At 37.7% G+C, this 23,150-nt stretch overlaps 2 protein-coding genes across 2 annotated transcripts in view; one reads left to right on the top strand and one right to left on the bottom strand.

Moving 5' to 3' along the window:
* Positions 1-12,817, top strand: part of tomm7 (translocase of outer mitochondrial membrane 7 homolog (yeast)) — an 18,062-nt gene extending 5,245 nt beyond the window's left edge. The window contains exons 2-3 of the mRNA XM_079829925.1: positions 12,108-12,156; positions 12,230-12,817. Coding sequence (XP_079686051.1) covers positions 12,108-12,156; positions 12,230-12,245 — 65 coding nt within the window. The 3' untranslated portion in view covers positions 12,246-12,817. The remainder of the gene's footprint in view (positions 1-12,107; positions 12,157-12,229) is intronic.
* il6 (interleukin 6 (interferon, beta 2)) lies at positions 12,517-23,150 on the bottom strand (the record flags this gene model as incomplete). The annotated part of the gene is made up of 5 exons (XM_079828588.1): positions 12,517-13,034; positions 13,889-14,032; positions 17,615-17,725; positions 17,803-18,099; positions 23,076-23,150. The coding sequence occupies 5 exons, from the start codon at positions 23,148-23,150 to the stop codon at positions 12,816-12,818; spliced, it is 846 nt and encodes a 281-aa protein (XP_079684714.1). The 3' UTR covers positions 12,517-12,815.

The raw sequence follows: 23,150 nt of genomic DNA, 5'->3' as shown, positions 1-23,150 counted from the left end.
CTGAACAACATGTATAACACTGGCCTAGTGGTTTTTGGATATTTTACTGCAAAAATGTTACATAGTGCACCTTTAAGGTTTTTGAGGAAAACATTCCAGGATTTTTCTCCATATCATGGACTTCAATCAATGGGATCGGGTTGAAGGTCCAAATTGCAGCTTCAAAGTATATTAGTTTTTATAGAAAATGGCTGATCGTGTCACTAGATAAGACCCTCGGCTGGGATCATGTCGAGCTGCATTGATTTGGACCCCATTGAAGTCCACTATATGAAGAAAAATCCTGTAATGTTTTCCTCAAAAACATTAATTTACATTAAGACTGAAGAAAGAAAAACAATGAACTTCTTGGATGACGTGGGGGTGAGTAAAATATCAGGACATTTTCATTCTGAAGTGAACCAGTAATCGGACAGTTGACGGCGCCTATTGACTTCCACAGTAGGAAAAAAAATCCTATAGAAGTCAATGTGGCCGATCAACTGTCCGGTCATTCCGGACATTCTTCAAAATATCTTCTTTTGTGTTCAGCAGAAGAAACTCATACAGGTTTGGAGCAACTTGAGGGTGAGTAAATGATGACAGAATTTTCCTTTTTGGGTGAACTGTCCCTTTAAATGCTATCATATATTGGCTGTTGGCCATCCTAGTTACTGGAACTGTCATTGGTCATTTAGTAAGGACAGTTCATCAGGATAAAAGGTCTTTTGGGATGCGTGTGTTTGCAGGTTTTCCGCATCATTTCCAGTTGTATTGTTGCGTTTGATGCAGTGTTTTCGTGTGCGTGGTCACTAAGTATCTGAACACGCATCACTTCCTGCGGCTGTGATTGACACACTGATGCTCCGTCATGATTATGGCTGCAGTTAATGTTTTGGGTCAGCGTTTGCGCAGCAGGGTTCAGTGGGCGTCCTCGTCCTGCAGCGTCATCACTGTTAAATGTAAAATGAGGAAAGGCTTTAGGGACTCTGCTGTTTATTCGTGCACTCCGTTTTTCACACAAATTTGCCTCTGTATTTTTGGCATGATGGGAAACGTTTAGAGACAAATGAGATGCAAAAGGAAGTTGTAGCCCTTTGAGTGTCTGCTAAACTGCCTTGCACTGAAAAGCCCCATGAGTCTAAACATTAGCATTTTTAGAGGTATATAAATGGCTATTGTAAAAATATAACACTACTAAACAACAGTGCATACAGTACTATTATTACCGAACTATTTATAATGTATGGTTATACACACACACACACACACACACACACACACACACACACACACACACACACACACACACACACACACACACACACACACACACACACACACACACACACACACACACACACACACACACACACACACACACACACACACACACACACACACACACACACACACACACACACACACACACACATATATATATATATATATATATATATGATCAGATCAGACCACACAGGCCAGCCTTTGCTTCCCACATGTGCATCAATGAGCCTCGGCCGCCCATGACCCTGTGGCCGGTTCTCTGGAGCACTTTTGATAGAGACTGACCACTGCAGACCAGGAACACCCCACAAGAGCTGCAGTTTTGGAGATGCTCTGACCCAGTCGTCTAGGCGTCACAATCTGGCCCTTGTCAAACTAATGGTGCGTTCACACCGGACGCGAATGACGTGATTTGCGCGAGTGATTTACATGTTAAGTTAATGCAAAGACGTGAATAGACATTCTGCGGTGCGATTTGCGTGAATTGAGCGTTTGACGTGATTTGTGCGAAAGTCGCGAATCGCCCGAGTTGAAAAATCTGAACTTTGGCGGATATTTCGCGCTGCGTTAACCAATCAGGAGCTTGCTCTAGTAGTGGCAACAATGAGGAGAAAATCTGTATATTAATATCTGGTTCAGACAATATGATTATCACTGTGATGACATTAAATGACATGAAACACAACCCAGTCTCTTTTTGTTAAATGCAAGTTTATGAATGATCAATAATACAAAAGTATAAGTAAAAGGTATAATAAGCTATACATGAAATACAGCAAACAATTCAGTCAAACATTCAAAGTCAGTTCTAGTCAGCTACAACTGTAACGTAAAGTTATTGCCTAAAAATAAAAAAATTATGAAACTTCATAGGGCCCTATGAATTCCGTTTTAATTTTTCTCAAATTCCGTTTTAATTTTTGCTAATTCCTTTTTTTTCCCGTTTACATTTTTGGGAATTCAGTTTTTTTACCCTTAACTGTTATTTTAGTCGTGAAAAGAGTGTGTCTTTAACGTTAATATAATAGAACATAAAACATAAAATAGGAATGATCTTAAATTTATTGAGGTAACAAACATCACATTTACTTTTCAGGACAAATACCGCATGATGCAACATAACACTGCACTCTAAGCACTTCAAGTCACAACTAAATATTAGTGCTGTGAATTGATAATTTAAAAAAAACTAATCGCATTTTTTCACATTACAGTATAACTGAAAGCTCCCAATTTCAACATTATTAGGCTTTAAAAAATAACCACTTTTAATTTAATTGAACTTAAAACAATCTTTACATAAAGCCATTATAATAAATGTTATATTTACCTGTGGCCTTCCCTGTCAGACATAGTTTACACAGAAATTGAATAGTTATCAACACCTTTCTTAACAGCATAAATAAGTGAAATATATATGAATCATCATTAAAGCTACAATCTCAGACTAATCTCATGAAATGGCGTATGTATGACACACCAATTCGCTATGCCAATTTGGCGTGCTATCAAGACGCATAATTGCTTTTAGCGTGTTTATCATCGCCATTTCATTCTATCCCCCTACACTGCCCCTACCCCTAAATCTACCCATCATACACACACACACACTCACACACACACACTGCCCCTGCCCCTAAACCTACCCATCACACACTCTCACACACACACTGCCCCTGCCCCTAAACCTACCCATCACACACACACACACACACACTGCCCCTGCCCCTAAACCTACCCATCACACACACACACACACACACACACACACACACACACACACACACTGCCCCTGCCCCTAAACCTACCCATCACACACACACACACACACACACACACACACACACACTGCCCCTGCCCCTAAACCTACCCATCACACACACATACACACACACACACACACACTCACTCACACACACACACACACACACACACTGCCCCTGCCCCTAAATCTACCCATCACACACACACACACACTCTCTCACACACACACACACACACACACACACTGCCCCTGCCCCTAAACCTACCCATCACACACACACACACACACACACACACACACACACACACACTGCCCCTAAACCTACCCATCTCACACACACACACACACACACACACACACTGCCCCTGCCCCTAAACCTACCCATCACACACACACACACACACACACACACTGCCCCTGCCCCTAAACCTACCCATCACACACACACACACACACACACACTGCCCCTGCCCCTAAACCTACCCATCACACACACACACACACACACACACACACTGCCCCTGCCCCTAAACCTACCCATCACACACACACACTGCCCCTACCCCTAAATCTACCCATCACACACACTCACACACACTCGCACACACACACACACACACACACACACACACACACACACACACTGCCCCTGCCCCTAAACCTACCCATCACACACTCACACTCACACACACACACACACACACACACTGCCCCTGCCCCTAAACCTACCCATCACACACACACACACACACACACACACTGCCCCTGCCCCTAAACCTACCCATCACAAGAAACATTCTGCATTTTTACATTTTCAAAAGAACATTATTTAGTATGTTTATAAATCATTTACATTCACGCGGAATCACACGGCGTAGACATACACGTGGAGATGATGGTTCATTTCGGCGTACACACACACGTGATGCAATACATGTTTACGCAAAATCATGATATCATGTTGACAATCTTCTCTGTTCCCGTTGTTCTTTGATGAACATAAAGTGACAGTAGCACTGATAATGTCTGTCATTAAAGATCTACCTGTGCTGAACATGATGTGAATCAGAGAGACAGGGGTAACTGCAGCTTGGAGTAATGGGCGTGCCGACCGGTTTCTCATTGGTCGCGAGAACTGCCTGTTCCTGTTGCTATATTCTTACTCGCTATTGGCCTATAGATTAAAATGAAGCAATACATCAAATATAATCATATAAAACCAAATTCCAGTCTTTTAAAGTAAAAACAACGTTAATGATATTAAGAACATTCGATCTTTTTAGAAAAAAAAAGTACCAATGGAACTTGGCGCATATTAGTGACGTCATCACAGCGAGTTTAGTCTTAAGTTTATCAATCATCAAAAACATATTGCAATAATTAGATACAAATGTCTTTCAACACTGTTAGTCACACTAGCTGTTCATAAGTTGGAAATTACCATTTCTATTTTGAACACACATTAGTTAACATGAACTAATAATAAACAGTTCTGCTACAGCATTTATTATTTGTTAATGTTAATTTCAATATTTACTAATACACATTCAAATCAAAATAATTTACCGTGAACATGATCAGCTGTATTTTTTATTACTCAATACTAACAAAGATAAATAAAGACTGTATAAAATGTATTGCTCATAGTTAATACATTAATGTTACCCTAAAAACAATGTTTTGCCTGAGAGACAAATATTGATAAACTGTTGATAAAAGTCACAAAAAAAGAGATAAGAATTGTTTAATAACCTTCTGTTGAGGGTCAGACACAACTTTATCCACTAAAACATTTATTTAGGTTTCAATTCACTTTCCATTTAATTTCTTTCTTTCACATTCATTCATTCAGTCAGTCACATTCATTCATTCATTCATTCATTCATTCTTCATTCATTCACTCATTCATTCAGTCATTCTGTCCATGGAACAGAACCCATCAAAATCTTTGAAAGCTGGGAAGATCCAGAATATCCAGTGGTATTTTTGTACACACTGTACATCTTCCTCACATCTGGACCGACAGACTTCCAGTCAACTATACCTACACAAGAAATGAATGCAATACACTTAATATTTTAAAAACTTTGTTCATTTAATAAAAGTAATAAATATACATACTGTCCAGCCAGGCAAAGTGAGCTTTTCTTCGAAAACTTTGATGGCTGACAATGTCGTTAAACTTTCTGCACACTACTGACCGAGTGAGAAAGGCTCCATCTTCTTCTTCATACACCACATCTGATGGAAGCTGAATAGAACATAAATATATAACCATTTTAAATATGAAATTACAACAAATAGTTTAATGAAATACTTAATATTAATACATACTATTCAATCATACATCAGCAAGGCCTCCAGCTGGGTCCATGGCCAAAAAAAAACATACTTATTGAAAAACATACATATTTATAACATTGTAAATGTAAATTTGTAATATTATTTACTTGATTGATTGCTTGATTTCATTTCTTCATGGGTTAGTTGTAGCAGCCATATTTGAATTTAATGTTTTCCATCGTCACCATAATTTCCACTGGCCTCGTTTTTAATAGCACACACACACACACACACACACACACACACACACACACACACACACACACACACACACACACACACACACACACACACATATATATATTACATGCAAGTTTTCTACAGTATTTATTAATCTTATCTTAGTTAGTATTAAGTTATAAAAAATACAGCTGATCATGTCTGTCCCTCAACAGAAGGTTATTAAACAATTCTTATCTCTTTTTTGTGACTTTTATCAACAGTTTATAAATTTGTCTCTCAGGCAAAACATTGTTTTTAGGGTAACATTAATGTATTAACTATGAGCAATAAATTTTATACAGTATTTATTAATCTTTGTTAGTATTGAGTAATAAAAAATACAGCTGATCATGTTCACGGTAAATTATTTTGATTTTAATGTGTATTAGTAAATATTGAAATTAACATTAACAAATAATAAATGCTGTAGCAGAACTGTTTTTTATTAGTTCATGTTAACTAATGTGTGTTCAAAATAGAAATGGCAATTTCCAACTTATGAACAGCTAGTGTGACACAGTGTTGAAAGACATTTGTATCTAATTATTGCAATATGTTTTTGATGATTGATAAACTTAGACTGAACTCGCTGTGATGACGTCACTAATATGCGCCATGTAATGACGTCAGTGATCCGCGCCATGCAGAAGTTCCATTGGTACTTTTTTTTTCTTTTCTAAAAAGATCGAATGTTCTTAATATCATTAATGTTGTTTTTACTTTAAAAGACTGGAATTTGGTTTTATATGATTATATTTGATGTATTGCTTCCTTTTAATCTATAGGCCAATAGCGAGTAAGAATATAGCAACAGGAACAGGCAGTTTTCGCGACCAAACCGTCCTGCACGCCCCCTACCGTCCAAGTTCATTTAAGACATTATTTTCCATACAGTACACTAAAGTGTATTAAAAACAAGGCAAAATACAGCAAGCACTCCCCGCGAGGGAACTGCTCGGCTCGGGACTGAGGGCTTAGCGTTGAGTTTCTTAACTTTCCGCCAACAAAAGCAGAGCCGTGGTGAGCCTCTTCGCCATACTTTCATTGTTTTGAAGGGGGAGCTGAAATGACGGGAGGGGTTGTGTTGCCCAGATTTGCTTCCCCCTGTCTGCATTTTCCCCAGACATACGTTCTTCTCCCACACAAAACCGCATTTCATTCCAAATATATAAAATTCCGTGAAATTCCGCGTTAATGTGCCAATTCCGCGATTCCGTGTTCGCGGAAATCATAGGGCCCTAACTTCACTTTGCCCTCAGCCTAAACGATTTGCCAGGGAACAAATTATAGATCCATGAGACCAAAGATCGGCCTCTTTTTATAAATAAACCACAGATTTGAGCTTTAAACAACTACATTATCGCCTGAAAAAGTCTTAAAACTACGTTTTGTCACACATTAACAGTAGATTTTTAACAAAAAAGACGGGTAAACATAGCCCATGTCAGCCATTTCTCAACGAGACGAGCCGGCTGGCAGAAGCCCCTCCCATGACGCAAATTCGCGTCTGTTGTGAAGTGTATGTCACGCGCGGATGAAGCAAGTAAACTCAAAATGTTCAAGCGTACAACTTCGCACAAATAGCGCAAATTATTTGCGTCCGGTGTGAACGCCACATAACAGAAACTTGCCCATTTTTCCTGCTTCTAACAATCTGTTAATGTTAGTGATCTTTTAGCGATAAACTCCTCTCTTCCACCATAGTTGTTTTCGCTCTGCACGTGAGCTGCAAATGGGTCGCGGGAAGAACAATTCTTATCATGGGGAGAATTTTTACCAGTATTTTGCAAACTATAAGATATCGGCCATCCCTAGTGCGCAGAAGTCGCCAACTTTCTGCAGAGTCAATCGCTATAGACCTCCAAACTTTGTGGCCTTCAGATTAGCTCAAGAACACTGCATAGAGAGCTTAATGGAATGGGTTTCCATGGCCGAGCAGCTCATCCAAGCCTTACATCACCAAGTGCAATGCAAAGCGTGGGATGCAGTGGGGTAAAGCAGGCCGGCACTGGACTCTAGAGCAGTGGAGACGTGTTTTCTGGAGTGACCAATCACGACGATGGACAATTCTGGGGTTTGGCGGTTTCCAGGAGAACGGGACTTGCCTTACTGCATTGTGCCGAGTGTAAAGTTTGGTGGAGGTTGGATTATGGTGTGGGGTTGTTTTTCAGGGGTTGGGCTTGGCCCCTTAGTTCCAGTGAAAGGAACTCTTAATGCTTCAGCACACCAAGACATTTTGGACAATTTTATGCTCCCATGTCCCAACATGACTGCGCACCAGTGCACAAAGCGTCGCTCCATAAAGACATGGATGAGCGAGTTTGGTGTGGAGGAACTTGACTTGAGTCCTGACCTCAACCCGATAGAACAGCTTTGGGATGAATTAAGAGTGGAGACTGAGAGCCAGGCCTTCTCGTCCAACATCAGTGCCTGACCTCACAAATGCGCTTCTAGAAGAATGGCCAAAAGTTCCCATAAACACACTCCTAAACCTTGAGGAAAGCCTTCCCAGAAGAGCTGAAGCTGTTAGAGCTGTGAAGGGTGGGCCGACTCCATATTAAACCCTACGGATTAAGAATGAGATGGGATTAAAGTTCATGTGCATGGAAAGGCAGACGTCCCAAAACTTTTTCCAATAAAGTGTGTATATATAGCAACAATTACGCCTAAAATATCTCTTTTCATATAATAGTTTAACTAAAATCTAAATGATTTGGCTGAATAAACCACTTCAGGATAACACACCAGGTTCTTTTATTAGACCTCACAGTTGATGAATCAGAACCAACTGTCCAAGAAAAGCGTGTAATGATAAAATATAAAAAACAAAAGACTGCAGTGATGAGTGTGCGAGGGGTTTGTCCTCATGTTTCCACGCCGCTATTTCAAAGTGTGTTGCACAATGAGTGAAAGGGAGATGAATCACCTCTGACGTCTGAATTCTTAGAGGTCTTGCATGAGTGATGCTTGTGTTGTGCTAGTCAGACGGATGTTGAATGAAAATGGAAAGAATTGCAGTTGAGAGTGGACTTTCGATGGACTCGCTTCCTGTGCGAGCGCTGCAACGCAGGACATTTCTCTCTCGCCACTCCGGATCTCAGAAGGATGTGAGGCAGTTTCATGATGCCAATCTCTGTATGTTCCTGAGAATTGAAGAATCCAGACTTGCGAGAGTGGTGATGTCATCCTCAAACGCTAATGTAATCCTTTGAAAATATGGCCAAATATCGTCCTATATATCAGTCATATATATCGTCCTGCATTCGGTCACTAGATTTTTGCCATATACACCCTCAGATGAGCCCATGATTGGACCGATCAAATGATATTGGCCACATCTGATGGCTGATTGAAAAGTTGATCTAAAATCTACAGACCGTCCGCCTTGCTAATATATCATTTCTGTTTTCAATTGAGTAAATATTGTGTATAATTACTTTTATTTTCAGCTATTTGTGTCTCTTTTGTCATTATTAACGTAGGTTTTACATGCACTGCCCGGCCAAAAAAAATGCTGTATGGAGAGTAGGGTCACATTTTAATCGGTACCAGTACCCAACGGTACCTTTTTTCGGTACTTTAGGGATGTTTACATCAATAACTGTAAAGAACCTGTAAGTCGTTTATAGAAGTGTTATTGACATTATGTCAGAGCTGCCCTGGTCTCTGTCTGCCATTGTCTGTGATGTTTGATTACTGTAATATTTACTAGTAAATAGTAGGCTACTAGCTACTTAATTTAATTCATAAAAACCATATTATTTTTTTATTTAATTCCTTTGTATTTTTTGGTAATCAAATGAAGACAAAAGACTTAAATTAATCGTTTAATTTAATTAAACTTTTTGTCAAACAAAAGTGTTGCTCAACTGAGCTTTATATGGTTAAAATTAAAACATGAAGAAAAATTGTAATTTATTACTTAAAAAATTAAGTTTTGATCATTTATTATTATTACATTAGTGTTAGTATTATTTTTATATTCAGACGTATCTAAATTCTACTTTATAACAGTGATGTATTTGTCAAGTTAAACCAAACTTTTATTTTGATGGGTTGCCGTGAAGAGCTTTGACTTTCTGTGTTTATGATATGATGATAGCTTTTCTCAAATTAATCAGCAAACCGCGCGTCCTACGGCATTCATTCGCACAGAGACACGCAAGATTCGTATTTATATGGTCTTTTTGCGGTTTAATATTCACAGACACTAGTCTATATCACCTGATGCGTTCTCAGGTACCAAAATTTGGTACCGATTGGTTTTTAATGTGAATCGGTACTCTGTAGTACCGACGTAATTCGGTCGGTGCCTTTAAAAGTACCGAGTTCGGTATGAGCTTCTCCTTCAACTTACCTCTGCACTGAAGAGTGAGAGATCACATGCGCTCCACTGACTTCACTCCTATTGGTTGTCGTTCCTGAAAGTTGCTCTTTATTTGCATAAAGTTGAACATATCTCAACTTTGTTGCATCGCTAGACACGCCCATCTTAAGAAATGGAAAGGATGTGGCCTAATGGTGCGTTCACACCGGACGCGAATGACGTGATTCACGCAAGTGATTTACATGTTAAGTTAATGTAGAGACGCGAATAGGCATTCTGCGGCGTGAATGACGCGAATTGAGCGTTTTGAACGCGTGATTCGCGCAAATCGCTCAAGTTGAAAAAACTGAACTTTGGCGGATATTTCGCACCGCGTTAACCAATCAGGAGCTTGCTCTAGTAGTGACAATAATGAGGAGAAAATCTGTATATTAATATCTGGTTCAGACAATATGATTATCACTGTGATAAAATTAAATAACATAACACAACCCAGTCTCTTTTTGTTAAATGCAAGTTTATGAATGATCAATAATACAAAAGTATAAGTAAAAGGTGTACCGTAATAAGCTATAGGCTACATGAAATAAAGCAAACAATTCAGTAAAACATTCAAGGTCAGTGCTAGTCGGCTACAACTGTAACGTACAGTTATAGCCTAAAAATAAAAAAGTAATGAAACTTCACTTTGCCCTCAGCCTAAACGATTTGCCAGGGAACAAATTATAGATCCATGAGACCAAAGATCGGCCGTTACATCTACACAAGACGAATTATAGCTTGAGACACCACAGAGACATCAGAGCCAGCGGCAGACGGCTAAAGGACTGGCAGAGGAAAGTCTGCTCTCGCCGGGGTTAATGAGCGCTGAGCGCCGCTGACCCACTGGAGCTCACAACTTCGAAAACACCAGATAAAATGTTCAAATAGGCACTCTTTATATAAATAAACCACACATTTGAGCTTTAAACAACTACATTATCGCCTGAAAAATTCTTAAAACTACGTTTTGTCCAAGCGGCAACCTCCCCCAGTTTCTCTTGAAGCCAATACGGAAGTGCCTTAAACTGCAGTTCATCGACTGGCCGCTAGAAACAGGCTCCAGAAGGAGCAGAATCTCATTGAGCTCATGTTAAAATGGCCAACTTTACAGCAGAAGAACACATGTTTACAGTCTGCGACAAATTGTGGTTTTGGTCTATAATATGGCAAATTTTGCCCTTCATGACGACTGTGAGGGGGGTGAATTTTTTTATAACTCAGTCGTTTACATTATATAAAGCCTTAAAGCTCTGCATAATTAAGGGCGTGGCCACTTTGAGTGACAGGTGGATAGCCGTTTATCTGCTGTCTGTTAATCATCGCGTCACCTCAGCTCCGCCCACGTCCCGCCTCTTTGCCCATTTTCTGTTATCCGGGAGTGACGCGCTGCCAAGATAGCGACGGCCATCTCGTCCATACTTTGCGCTTTTTTACAGTCTATGGTTTTGTCACACATTAACAGTAGATTTTAACAAAAAAAGATGTGTAAACACAGCCCATGTCAGCCATTTCTCAACGAGGCGAGCCGGCTGGCAGAAGCCCCGCCCCTGATGCGAATTCGCGTCTGTTGTGTAGTGAATGTCACGCGCAAATGAAGCGGGTAAACTCAATGTTCAAGCGTCCAACTTGGCGCGAATAGCGCGATTTATTTGCGTCCTGTGTGAACGCCACATTAGAAACCTTTTTTTTTTTTTTTTTTGCATTATGACAAACCCTCAAATTCTATATTAGTTTTGGGTTTATGCTGATTTAAATGAGTTGGTTACAGTTAAACTATTACAGTTATGAGAGTAATTATCAATTTAAAAAAAGGAGGTACAAAAACCAGGTTCATTTGATATAATTGTTTATATACAGTATGTGATCAAATCTGTATTTAATTCTATGAGAATTGAAAGTTCAAAACAACAGCTATTTATTTGAAATAGCAATGTTTTTTTTTTTAGCTTTTTTATATATAATTTTAAAAGCAGTAATAGTTGCATTTACAAAAACAAATTTAATTTAATTTATTTGTGAAATGTGACCTGGAGCGGCTCACGTATTCACTTGTTTCAGCATCAACCACTGGTTCATGTGTTTCTGAATCTGTTCCACATTTCCATGGAAACTTACTTAGTATTTTATTGATTTATTTGCCAGGATTCAAGCGGGGAGCCGATCCAGGGATGCCTGAACCCACAGTCCTGAGGTGAGTTGTGTGAGTAGTGAAGCTCAGTGTTTTTACCACAGAGAGCTGATGAAGATGTTGCTTCTTCTTTCAGTTTGCTTTGGGGATGAAGAGCGCTCCTGACGGCCACTACGGACGAATCCCAATCCTCCCACTGAACTTCCAAACTCACTGAAGACTCCGGAACCAGCGAAGTTCTCCTGCATCACCTCGTCTCGGGACACTGACTGGATCTGAACATTATGCTGGGATGTAAATACTTGGCTGTCTCGTCCACCCTCTACTCCTCCTTTTTTTTTTTTTTTTAGACTTTCGCTTCTCCTTTCTAAAATATTGTCTTGAGAAACACACACAATGCAACCGAATTGTCTTTGTTTTTTTAATCTGAATAGATCATTGTAAACAATCTCAGGATGTGCTCATCGTTCTGTTTCAAATAAACTAAACATGTTCAATAAATTATCAGCGCAGATTTTCAGTGTTGTACACAGGAGTAAATAGAAGTACAGACACATAAATATTACATGTATAAATATCAGAATTGTACTAACGAGAATGCATCAACATTTACATTCAATAAGTTAAAAGTAGACACTCATAAATATTAAATTATCATGCCCTGAGTCGAATATCTGCAATGGTCAATAAATAAATATAATAGTCAAATAAATTAGCATTGATCAGTTCTTGTCTGAGGGCCAGATTCTGGGTGTCTTAATGTCCTTCCTCCGGTGTCCACCTTTCCTTTTGCTCATGTGATTGATGGCTCTGCATGTGTCGATCATGAGGCTGCTGAAGTTGAACAGGATCGAGTGTACGGTCGTCTTCTGCGTCCACGCGGAACTGACCGACAGAGGGCCGCTGGAGATCGGATCCACCTGCCCGTCGCCCACCTGGAGCTGGAGGTAGAAATGAACATTAAATGTGTGTCTTGCACTGCTAATGTACGACTGTTGAGCTCGCAGCGACTGCAATGGCCTGTTTGATATCAGCATCACGAGTCTTCAGAGATCGTTGGGTCATTTTGAGTGGAGTCTGGACTTTCTTGACTGGGACGGTCGGTCATGGGACATTGCATTTCATGACTTTTCACCTGCTTTTACAGGTAAATGTCTTATTTATTCATCAGTTAATGAGCTCTTTTTTGACCGATCAATCAATCCTTGATGCCATTTGCTAACATGAACTAATAATGTTCAAAATATAATATAAAATATATAATAATAATAACAATATATACAATATATATAGTTTTTTAGAGCATTTATTAATCTTTAAAGTTAATGTCAGCAACTTTTGATTTAAAAAATGGATTTGTGAATGTTGATAGTTTGTAAATTAGTACTACCTAATATTAAAAAGTTCTTCTTATCTTTTTATCTAAAAAGTCGTTATTGTGAAGTGTTACCAAATATTGAATTTTTATGCTCTAAAATGTTAGGGGAAAAATACATTAAATTAGTGTGGCAGAAGCAGATCACACCAATTCATACAGATTAGCCAGCGATTCGCCAAAACGTAAATTAGTTATGAAGTGCCATTTGAGTGTGTTTAACATTTAAGGAAATTTCAGTTTTTGTTGGGAAAGTTGATAATATATAGTACTTATAGTAAAATGTAATGGATTTGCTTATTGTAAAGTTTTTGAATGTTTATGCTCTAAAACCTATGCTTTCCAATCAAAATTTCAAAAATGTAAAAATCAGTGAATAGGACGTGACGAGCGGAGATGTTGAGTTGAGGTTATGTTTACCTGGCTGTTAATGGCCTCCAGCAATCGCTTCGTCCCGTATTTGATGTCGTTCACCAGGGTTGAGGTCAGATTTTCCTTCTCGATGACGCTCCAGTTCTCTTTATACCACGTCAGGACACTGTAAATGCGGCCCAGACACCTTTCCTGAAACATTCATGAGAGGGGAGATTCTTCAGTTTCTGGGTATTTATGACCGGTATTTGAGAAAATCAATGAAAACAGCCCTGTCATGATAACTCTTGGAGTGTTATGGATATGACTGTGTTGATATGTTTGGTCTTGGCGGAATAGATCTGCTACGCTTCTGCTTTACAGCATGGAGCAAGCAAGACATGCTGCTGTACAATATAGCATTCATGAATTACCCGTAGCAGATCTATACAGGTGGGGAAGGGGGAGGGTTTCTGAACTTTGCTACAGCAAATGCTGAAGTATTTGAAGGTTGAGCTGCGAGCTCATAGGCTGCCAATACAGCAGGAACCAATCAGCTGTGATCAACATCGTAACTTTCAACTGCATTTAGTTCGTGAATTTGTGTAACGATATCAACCCGTATTTGTACAGAATTGTTTCACAAGGTGGCAATTTTGCTTAAATGTGATTTGTACGAAAACTTTTTTTTTTTTTTTTAGATAAACAAAAAGGTTACATTAGTATGGCATATGCAGATTTTATGAATGAGATCATACAAATTAGCTAACGATTTGCCAAAATTTAAAATGGTTACGAATTGGCATCAGATTGTTGAACTAGTTTCAATTTTTGTAGGGAAAGTTAGACTTGTTAATACTACAAGTTGAAGATTGTTCAAACTAGGGCTGCAACGACGCGTCGATGACGTCGACTACGAAAATACATCGAAACGCGTCTGCGTCACATTATTTACGTCCTAGAATAGAACAGATCTAGAATAATGGCGGCTCCTGGGCATAGTGAAAATGATTATTTATCATATAAAGCCAGACCGCGACATTCAAAAGTGTGGGAGTACTTTAAACAGAAGCCGAGTAAAACTGTGCTTGGTTCGCTCTGTAATGCCGGTGTCGCACTGCACGCGGTGGCAGAGCAGAAGCTGTGTGTGTGTGTGTGTGGAGCAGGAGCCGCGCGCCCGTTGGGCTTTCACACAGCCAGTGTTTGTCTTGCGCAGCTGAACCGTGGCGTGTGTATTGCGAATACAGACAAATATTGTCCATTCGGTCACATTTTCCGGTGTTCTTCTCCGACCCCAGTACGTCTGTATAGAGGTAGTTTACATGATTAAAGTAACATTAAAGTGAAGATATGCTTCTGGCAGCTTTAGTCGTTGTTTATGCACATGCATATCTTCAAAATAGACGACTAGGTATACATTAACACTATGCTGAAAGCTTCTGTATGTGAACCTTTTGCAGATAGATACAAGTGCATTTTCGTTTACTATTGACAAGTCAATAAGTAAATCATACTCAACTACTATAGTAAACAACATTTCCTAATTAGGCCTACTCTCTATGTTGTGTCCACTAGAGATAAACAGAAAGTTGTTCACTGCATTTCTGGTCTGGTCGTGTTTATTCTACACCACACTGTATACATTTTAGGATGAATAGTATCATTAGTTATACATAATGTTTAAAATGCTTCTCGTGTTCATATATTTCATTATACAATGGCTTGAGTACACTACCCTTCCTGAAATGCATTTAATATTGTCATCATTCATTGATTTCATGTTAAAATAATATACAAATTCACTACCCTCTTTGAAATACAATAATCGAAAAAAAAAAGAATCATCAGATGAATCTGGAAAAATAATCGTTAGATTAGTCGACAGAAAAAATAATCGTTAGTTGCAGCTCTAGTTCAAACTAGATAGTTTCTGTATTAAAACGTGTCTGGAGTGACGTCAAGTATATACTTTAAATGTTAAATGTCTGTGGAGGAGCTCTGACCTCATATGTGGTACCATTTGAAAGCTTAAAATGTCTACTTTCTGGAGATATGCATCACTTTGGCATAGTGTTGTCAAAAGTACCGACCGGGATACCAAGTCCGTACTGAAATAAAAAAATGTGATGCTTTGAGCGCAGTTGAGCTGGAAACGTAATCACTTCTGACTGGCCATTGTGCTCACTCGTGATTGGCTACACTGATCAACGCACAGGAGTGTTTGAAAGAACACAAGTGTTTTGAAAGCGAGAGAGGGAGCGTTTGAAAGCAAATGCAGGCGTCAACCAATTCAAACACTCCCTTGTGTATCTGTGTCTCTGTGTGTATAAAGCGTCACTGATGTATATTTACAACATGTTTGTGAAGCGCTGATCGTTGTAGCCAATCACAGACATATTTGATGAGCGCACGAGCACAATGGCCAATCAGAGGTGTTTACGATTAAACGTCACATTTTTAAAATTTCAGTACTGATTTGGTACTTTTGACATCACTACGTTGGCATTTGTTTTACACAAAGTAACTTATCTTCACTAAATTACTCTGGGACCTTTTCCGCCTGGATTTTGCCTACCCAAATTGAAAAGCTTTCCATACCCACATACAGTGGTCTCTAAATACACAATCGCGGTGTCATTTGACCGGAAACCCTTTGAAGTTTCATAAAACACTGCTAAAAGTGATAAACATGTAAGTATATGTTGTCTGAGCTGTAATAACACCCCAAAAAAGAGACGCTTTTTGAATTTTTTTTTTAGTTATAAGTTCATTTTTGGAAGTGTGTGACTCTAGTTAGGCCCTGTGTGGCGGAACATAAAAAACGTAATATTCCTCCCTTCAGTAAATCTTGCATGTATGATCCAGACAATCTTTTTTCCAGTATTTTCTGGAGTCTAGTGGAAACAGCCAAAACTGTCTGCAGGGTGCTAGAACACACAGGACCTGAGTTACACACTTTCAAAAATGAATTTATAATCAAAAAATTCAAAAAGCGCCTCTTTTTTGAGGTGTTATTACAGATCAGCCAACATATACTTACATGTTTATCACTTTTAGCAGTGTTTTATGTAACTTAAAAGGTTTTCCTGTAAAATGACATCAAAATTTTGTATTTAGAGACCACTGTATGTGGGTATGGGACGCTTTTCTGGGGAAGTCCTCAAAAATGGCCCCAGAGCATAAGTAGTTAATAAAACTACATGAAAATCTTTTCTAGAAAAGATGTGCTCCACTTCACTACTTCCCATTCCATTATAGCCAAACATAAACATTTGCGGGTAAAAACTTGTTCTATAAAATGCTCGGCTTGATCGTAATGATGATGGATTATTTGTAATAAAACATTACAAGTGCCATCACGTTAGCACACCAGTCAAACATTTCAACACATCTACTCGTTTATTTACAACCATTACAGCTCTGAAATTGCACACTGTAAAAGATTATATGGTTAATAAGTTCACTACGTATGTTTTAACATTGCTTTAACTCATTAAAATAAGCTATTTTTAACTTTTTATACAAGATTCAACTCATTTTAAGTCAGATTAGCAGAATTTAAGTTGAAATTACTTAAACATTCAAGTTGATTGTACCTATTTTTACAGTGCACACATTCTGCCAAATTAAACGTTTAAATCTTCCTAAAAATCTGAATAAAGTATTTAAAAAGAATAAAAAAAAATGTAAGATTGTTAGAAACTACTTTTAAAAATATTATTATTTTAAAATTCTTTCAAATCATGCTAGAGGACAGAAGAGTTTCCCTAATTAAAGCATGATAAGTGTTCTTACTGAGCTGAAGTTTCGGGACAGACAGCCGTCTGAAGGTTTGAGGAGAGGCGTGCTGATCCTGACACCTTCATACGCCGTCATATTCGCCGTCTCTCTGAAATCTCTCTCAAACTGCAGACGGAAGAGCACCGAGTTAAAGACAGTCGGCAATACGACGCACCTTTGATTAATTCTGTATGTAAAGGCACCTGTTCATCTCTCAGCGTCTTCACATGCTTGTGCAGATCTTTTGCCATCAGATGCCATTTCTGCTGGTCGTTCAGAGGACTCTTCACATCCACGTCCTGAACTTGGTCCCCAGATGTTTCGGATAACTCCCCCACACCGCTGTACTCCGGCAGCGCGTCCACGAGACAGATGAACACTGCCAGTGTGGCAGACAGGAAGAGCACTTTGTCTGCAGAGAAAAGAGAGAGTGAAAGTGAGAAGAAGCGTCTCTGCACAGGAGGATGTCCGATCGGTCTAACGCCTCCACTTACTCTGAGCTGACGGCATCGTGATTGCGAAAGTTTGTGTGATGTCTTAAAGCAAACTCTGGAGACTTCTGAACAACACTTCTCAAGTAGTTTTTATACGCAGGCTTCAGGAGTTTCCACTTTTCAACCCGCCTTTTTAAAACATTTTTCATCATTTTGGAAGAGGGAAAAACTGCCCTGATTCTAATTTTCATAAAAGCTATTTTTTTCTTTTAAATTCCCCCCCTCTAAACTCTTAGGTTTGCACTTTTGGAATGATTGATACAAGCCTTTTTATACTTTTAATGTGGTTTTTATAGATACAAATATCTATAATATCTGTATAGTTACTGGTCCTGGATAATGGGGCGTGTTGTCACAATGATAACCTGCTGTTTATTGACACAAAAAAAAAGAAAAGTTTGCTGCCTTAAATTAAGTACATTAAGTAATTTCAACTTAAATTAGTTTAAACAGACTTAAAACAAATTGTTGAATCTTGTATAACTTATAGGAAATTGTAACTTATTTTGATGAGTTAAAGCAATATAAAAAAATATGTTTTTTACATATTTTATTATAAATAATAAGATTTTTTATTATTATTCTATGTTATTAAATTATGTATTATCACTAAAAGAAGTTGCTATCTGAAATTTAACTTAAATTACTTTAACCTGACTTGAAAAAATGAGTTGAATCTTGTATAACTTGTGAAAAATAGTTGAAAAATGCTTAACTTATTTAGTAATGAAAAAACATATGTTGACAACTTATTTATTGTATAATATTTTAGTAAAGGACAGAGCGGGGCACAACCTAACGCGGGGTTAGTTGCAACACATGGTTTAACACTTTCCACACATGCCGGGATGACGAAACTTGTAGTGTATTTACTAGTTGCCATATCAACACTATTTCGAGGAAAAATAGCGCCAAAATTAAAAAAATGTTTGGAAGATATCACTGAACATTTATTTAACCATAGCAAGTAAATTTACTTCTTTACCCTTTACCTGTCACCCCCCTTTTTGAGCATTTATGTGAAAATGCACTACCCAAACTTAAATGGTTGTAATTCATAAACCCTTTGGACTAAAGACTTATGGTTGGTCTCTTTTAAAAGAAGACACTTGGCAGATTATTGCTGAAGTGGAAAAAAATTATAGAATTAAATTATTTAAAAGTTATTGAAATTTAAGTTTATTGTTATAAAAATATAATAAAATACATATTATTTATTTTATTAAAAAATATATAAATTAATACAGGTTTCAGCCTAAAAAAGACAGTCAATTCTTACCAAGTTATGTTAAATTTTAGGTCAAAAACTCAAAAAATTAGTTTTCTGTAAGACTTTTAGCTGCATAACCTCCTTAGACACACCATATTGGTGATTCCTAAAGGTCCTAGTTACTTGATCTGGCAGATATTCTCTACATATAATATTATTTTCTGAATATTTTTGGCTAAATACTAGAATCAATGTTTATGTTATGAACTTTTAGCATGAAAATCAAAGTTTGAATGATTAAAAGTGTGGTTGTTGACTTTTTGTTACAAAGCTGAAAACTCCTGTAATGAAACAGATTTTTTGATGCACACTCTTGTCATTATATTAATCCATTACTCTTCCAAAATATATATTTTCTGCAAAATCATCAACAAATATGTATTCTTGAGTCTTAGACCTTTCCAATGATATATAGTTTGTCATGACTAGATTAGGATTTAATAGTAATATAGTGAAGTAAATGTAGAATGCCCGTATACGGGCAAGTGACAGTTAGTTTTTCATCTGTTGTTTATTTAAAATTAGACAAATCTGATATTATTTTAATCTTAGAATTATTATATATGCTATACTTTTATGAATTCTATTGAAAAAACATGAGAAAATGTGAAATAAAGAAGTTCTTAATTATGTTTTGAACTATGCTGTATGCTGTTTGTCAAATTCAAAAATTAGTTTATTTTGAATGATAAAAACATGGCATTTATTTTACATGAAAAACGTAATATTTGTTTTTTATTGACAATATATTTTAGTTTGTCTTGGATATTTTATTTTATCAGGTACCATTTTAAGCTGTCATTTGGTCATGTTACAATGTACACCACATATGGGGCATGTTGTCACATTTCACTTCCATTCTTTCGGGGTAAATCAAGAGAAAAGTATACACTGTATTAATGAAACAACACAACCACATAATTGCACTAGACGTGTGAAATTAATGTGGGGAAAAATAAATACTCTGAACCCCAAGTGGATTTACACAAACTGAGAAAGTCGAAAAACCATTAGGTTGTGCCCTGCTCTCCCCTGTTTAATGGCTTTTATTAAAGGGTTAGTTCACCCAAAAATGAAAATTCTGTCATTAATGACTTACCCTCATGTCGTTCGACACCCGTAAGACCTCCGTTCATATTCAGAACACAAATGAAGATATTTTAGTTGAAATCTGATGGCTCTGAAAGGCCTCCATTGGCACAATGCACGGTTCACTCTCAAGACCCTTAAAAGGTACTAAAGACGTCGTTACAAAGTCCATCTCACTACAGTGCTTCTACAATAACTTTATGAATCGGCAACAATAGTTTTTGTGCGCAAAAAAACCCTAAATAACGACTTGCATAGTGATGACGATTTCAAAACACGGCCTCATGAAGCTTCGAAGCGTTATGAATCAGTGAGTCGATTCATGATTCGGATCGCGTGTCAAATCGCCAAACTGCTGAAATTTGGCGATTCAAACCGCTGATTCGACTCGCTGATTCATAACGCTTCGAAGCTTGATGATGCCGTGTTTTGAAATCGTCATCACTATATAAGTCGCTATTTAGGGGTTTTTTTGCGCACAAAAACTATTCTCGCCCATTTATAAAGTTATTGTAGAAGCACTGTAGTGAGATGGACTTTGTAACGACGTCTTTAGTACCTTTTAAGGGTCTTGAGAGTGAACCGTGCATTGAGCCAATGGAGGCCTTTCAGAGCCATCAGATTTCAACTCAAATATCTTCATTTGTGTTCTGAAGATGAACGGAGGTCTGACGGGTGTCGAACGACATGAGGGTAAGTCATTAATGACAGAATTTTCATTTTTGGGTGAACTAACCCTTTAAATAAATTGGGAAGCCATAAAGTGACAAAGTATAGTTTGGATGAAGAATTTAGACAATTGTTAGAGAAATCAAGCATTTGTGACTGGAAACGTCTTTGTTACTGAGATGCATACACTGTGACTGCTGCTCCAGGCTCTGCTCATACACTCTTAAAGGAACACTCCCCTTTTTTTGAAAATATGATCATTAACTCCCCCAGAGTTAAACAGTCGAAAACATTTTCGAATCCATTCAGCCGATCTCCGGGTCTGGCGGTAGCACTTTTAGCATAGCTAAGCATAGATCATTGAATCTGATTAGACCGTTAGCGCCTGAAAATAGGCTAACTTCCGTCAACATAACCAACGTGACAACCTGCTTGCACAGAGAGCGCTGGGGACTATTTTCAGGCGCTGTGTAATATCATTGCTCCGCTGCACTCATGGGACGGCACAAAGTTCCTTGATTATTACGCAGGAATGAGAGTATAGTTCCTAGCCAAATCAGCCTAGAAAATCACAACTTTTCATTTTCCTTCAGTCTTAGTACATGATGTAACTACAGAAGAGTCTAGTTTTAAATAGGAAAAATATCTAAACTATTTGGTCATTTTTTGAGTGAGATGCTAACGGTCTAATCAGATTCAGTGCGCATGCCATGCGTGTTGGGGGTGGTACACATAACTGATGAGTGTTTCATAACTTTAATTTCTAAACCCGTTTTTTAAGGTTTCAGCTGTATGAATGATATATGGAATATCTCATTCAGCAGGTGAGTTTGAATAATTTTTTTATATTATTTCATGCAAACTGCTGCACTTACAGTTTCAGATTCTCATAATGAGTTTTTATTGTAATTCTAAGGAAGCGGGCATCCATCACAAATGCTTTACAAATAAAAGAACTGAAAGTAAGCGGTAATGTGCGCCGGTCTTTTTCTTCTTCATTTTGAATTCTGCTTTCTATAAGTGATCTCATCCTGTAACATATTCGTCTGCGTTTTAAGTGGTCAGGTTTGATGAGGCCTGGAGTCGTTGAAGACCGCAGGCCTGCATTAATATACATGTCGAATAGTGGTTTGTGAAATAGGATTCCCCTTCAGCAGGAGGGAAATAGTCATGGTGTGAAGCTGAGGAGATGTTAAGATTTGAGTGTGGGTGATATTATTTTAAGCAACGTTGGAAGTTTCCTGGGTTTGCTTCAGCAAGAGGGGACAAAAAAATCTGCCCTACTTTTATTAAATAAAGCCTGTCTGTGAGTTTTTGTTGAATTTTTAACGGATTGGGCAATTGCTTTGTTAACATTGAAACTGCTACTTAGTCTAATTTCTTTTCTTCTTTTTTATTTTATTTTAGTTATTTTTTTTTTTTACAGTTTCCCAATATTGTGGGGGGGGGGGGGGGGGGGGGGGGGCTACTTTAGTTTTTAATTTATTATTTTCAGTTTTTTAATTTTGGTTTTAGTACTTTTTTTTAATTTTTTCATAGCTTGCTTGCTTTATTTTTTATAGCTTTCACTTAATCTTATTTCAGTTACTTGCCAAGGCAACATTTCTCATTTTCATTTCATTTTTTTCCCTGTAATATGTTTTAAAGAGAGAATTTCATTAAATGTTTTATTTATATTATAAAAAAAATATATATATATATATATATATATATATATATTTATAATTTATATTCAAATTTATATTCTCTAAAATATATATATATATTTTTATTTGAATTTACTGTCACAACACACACTATATATATTTTGCAGGTTTGCCCACTTACAAAGTGTAAGTCAAAATCCAAAATCACATTGTATGATTTTCAAGTAATTAATTTGCATTTTATTGCATGACATAAGTATTTGATACATCAGAGAAGCAGAACTTAATATTTTGTACAGAAACCTTACAGATATCATGCGTTTCCTGTAGTTCTTGACCAGGTTTGCACACACTGCAGCAGGGCTTTTGGCCCAGTCCTCCAT

Source organism: Gobio gobio (assembly GCF_949357685.1).
Source record: "Gobio gobio genome assembly, chromosome: 11".
Taxonomy (NCBI): Eukaryota; Metazoa; Chordata; class Actinopteri; order Cypriniformes; family Gobionidae; genus Gobio; species Gobio gobio.
This window is presented reverse-complemented; position numbering and strand designations above follow the sequence as displayed.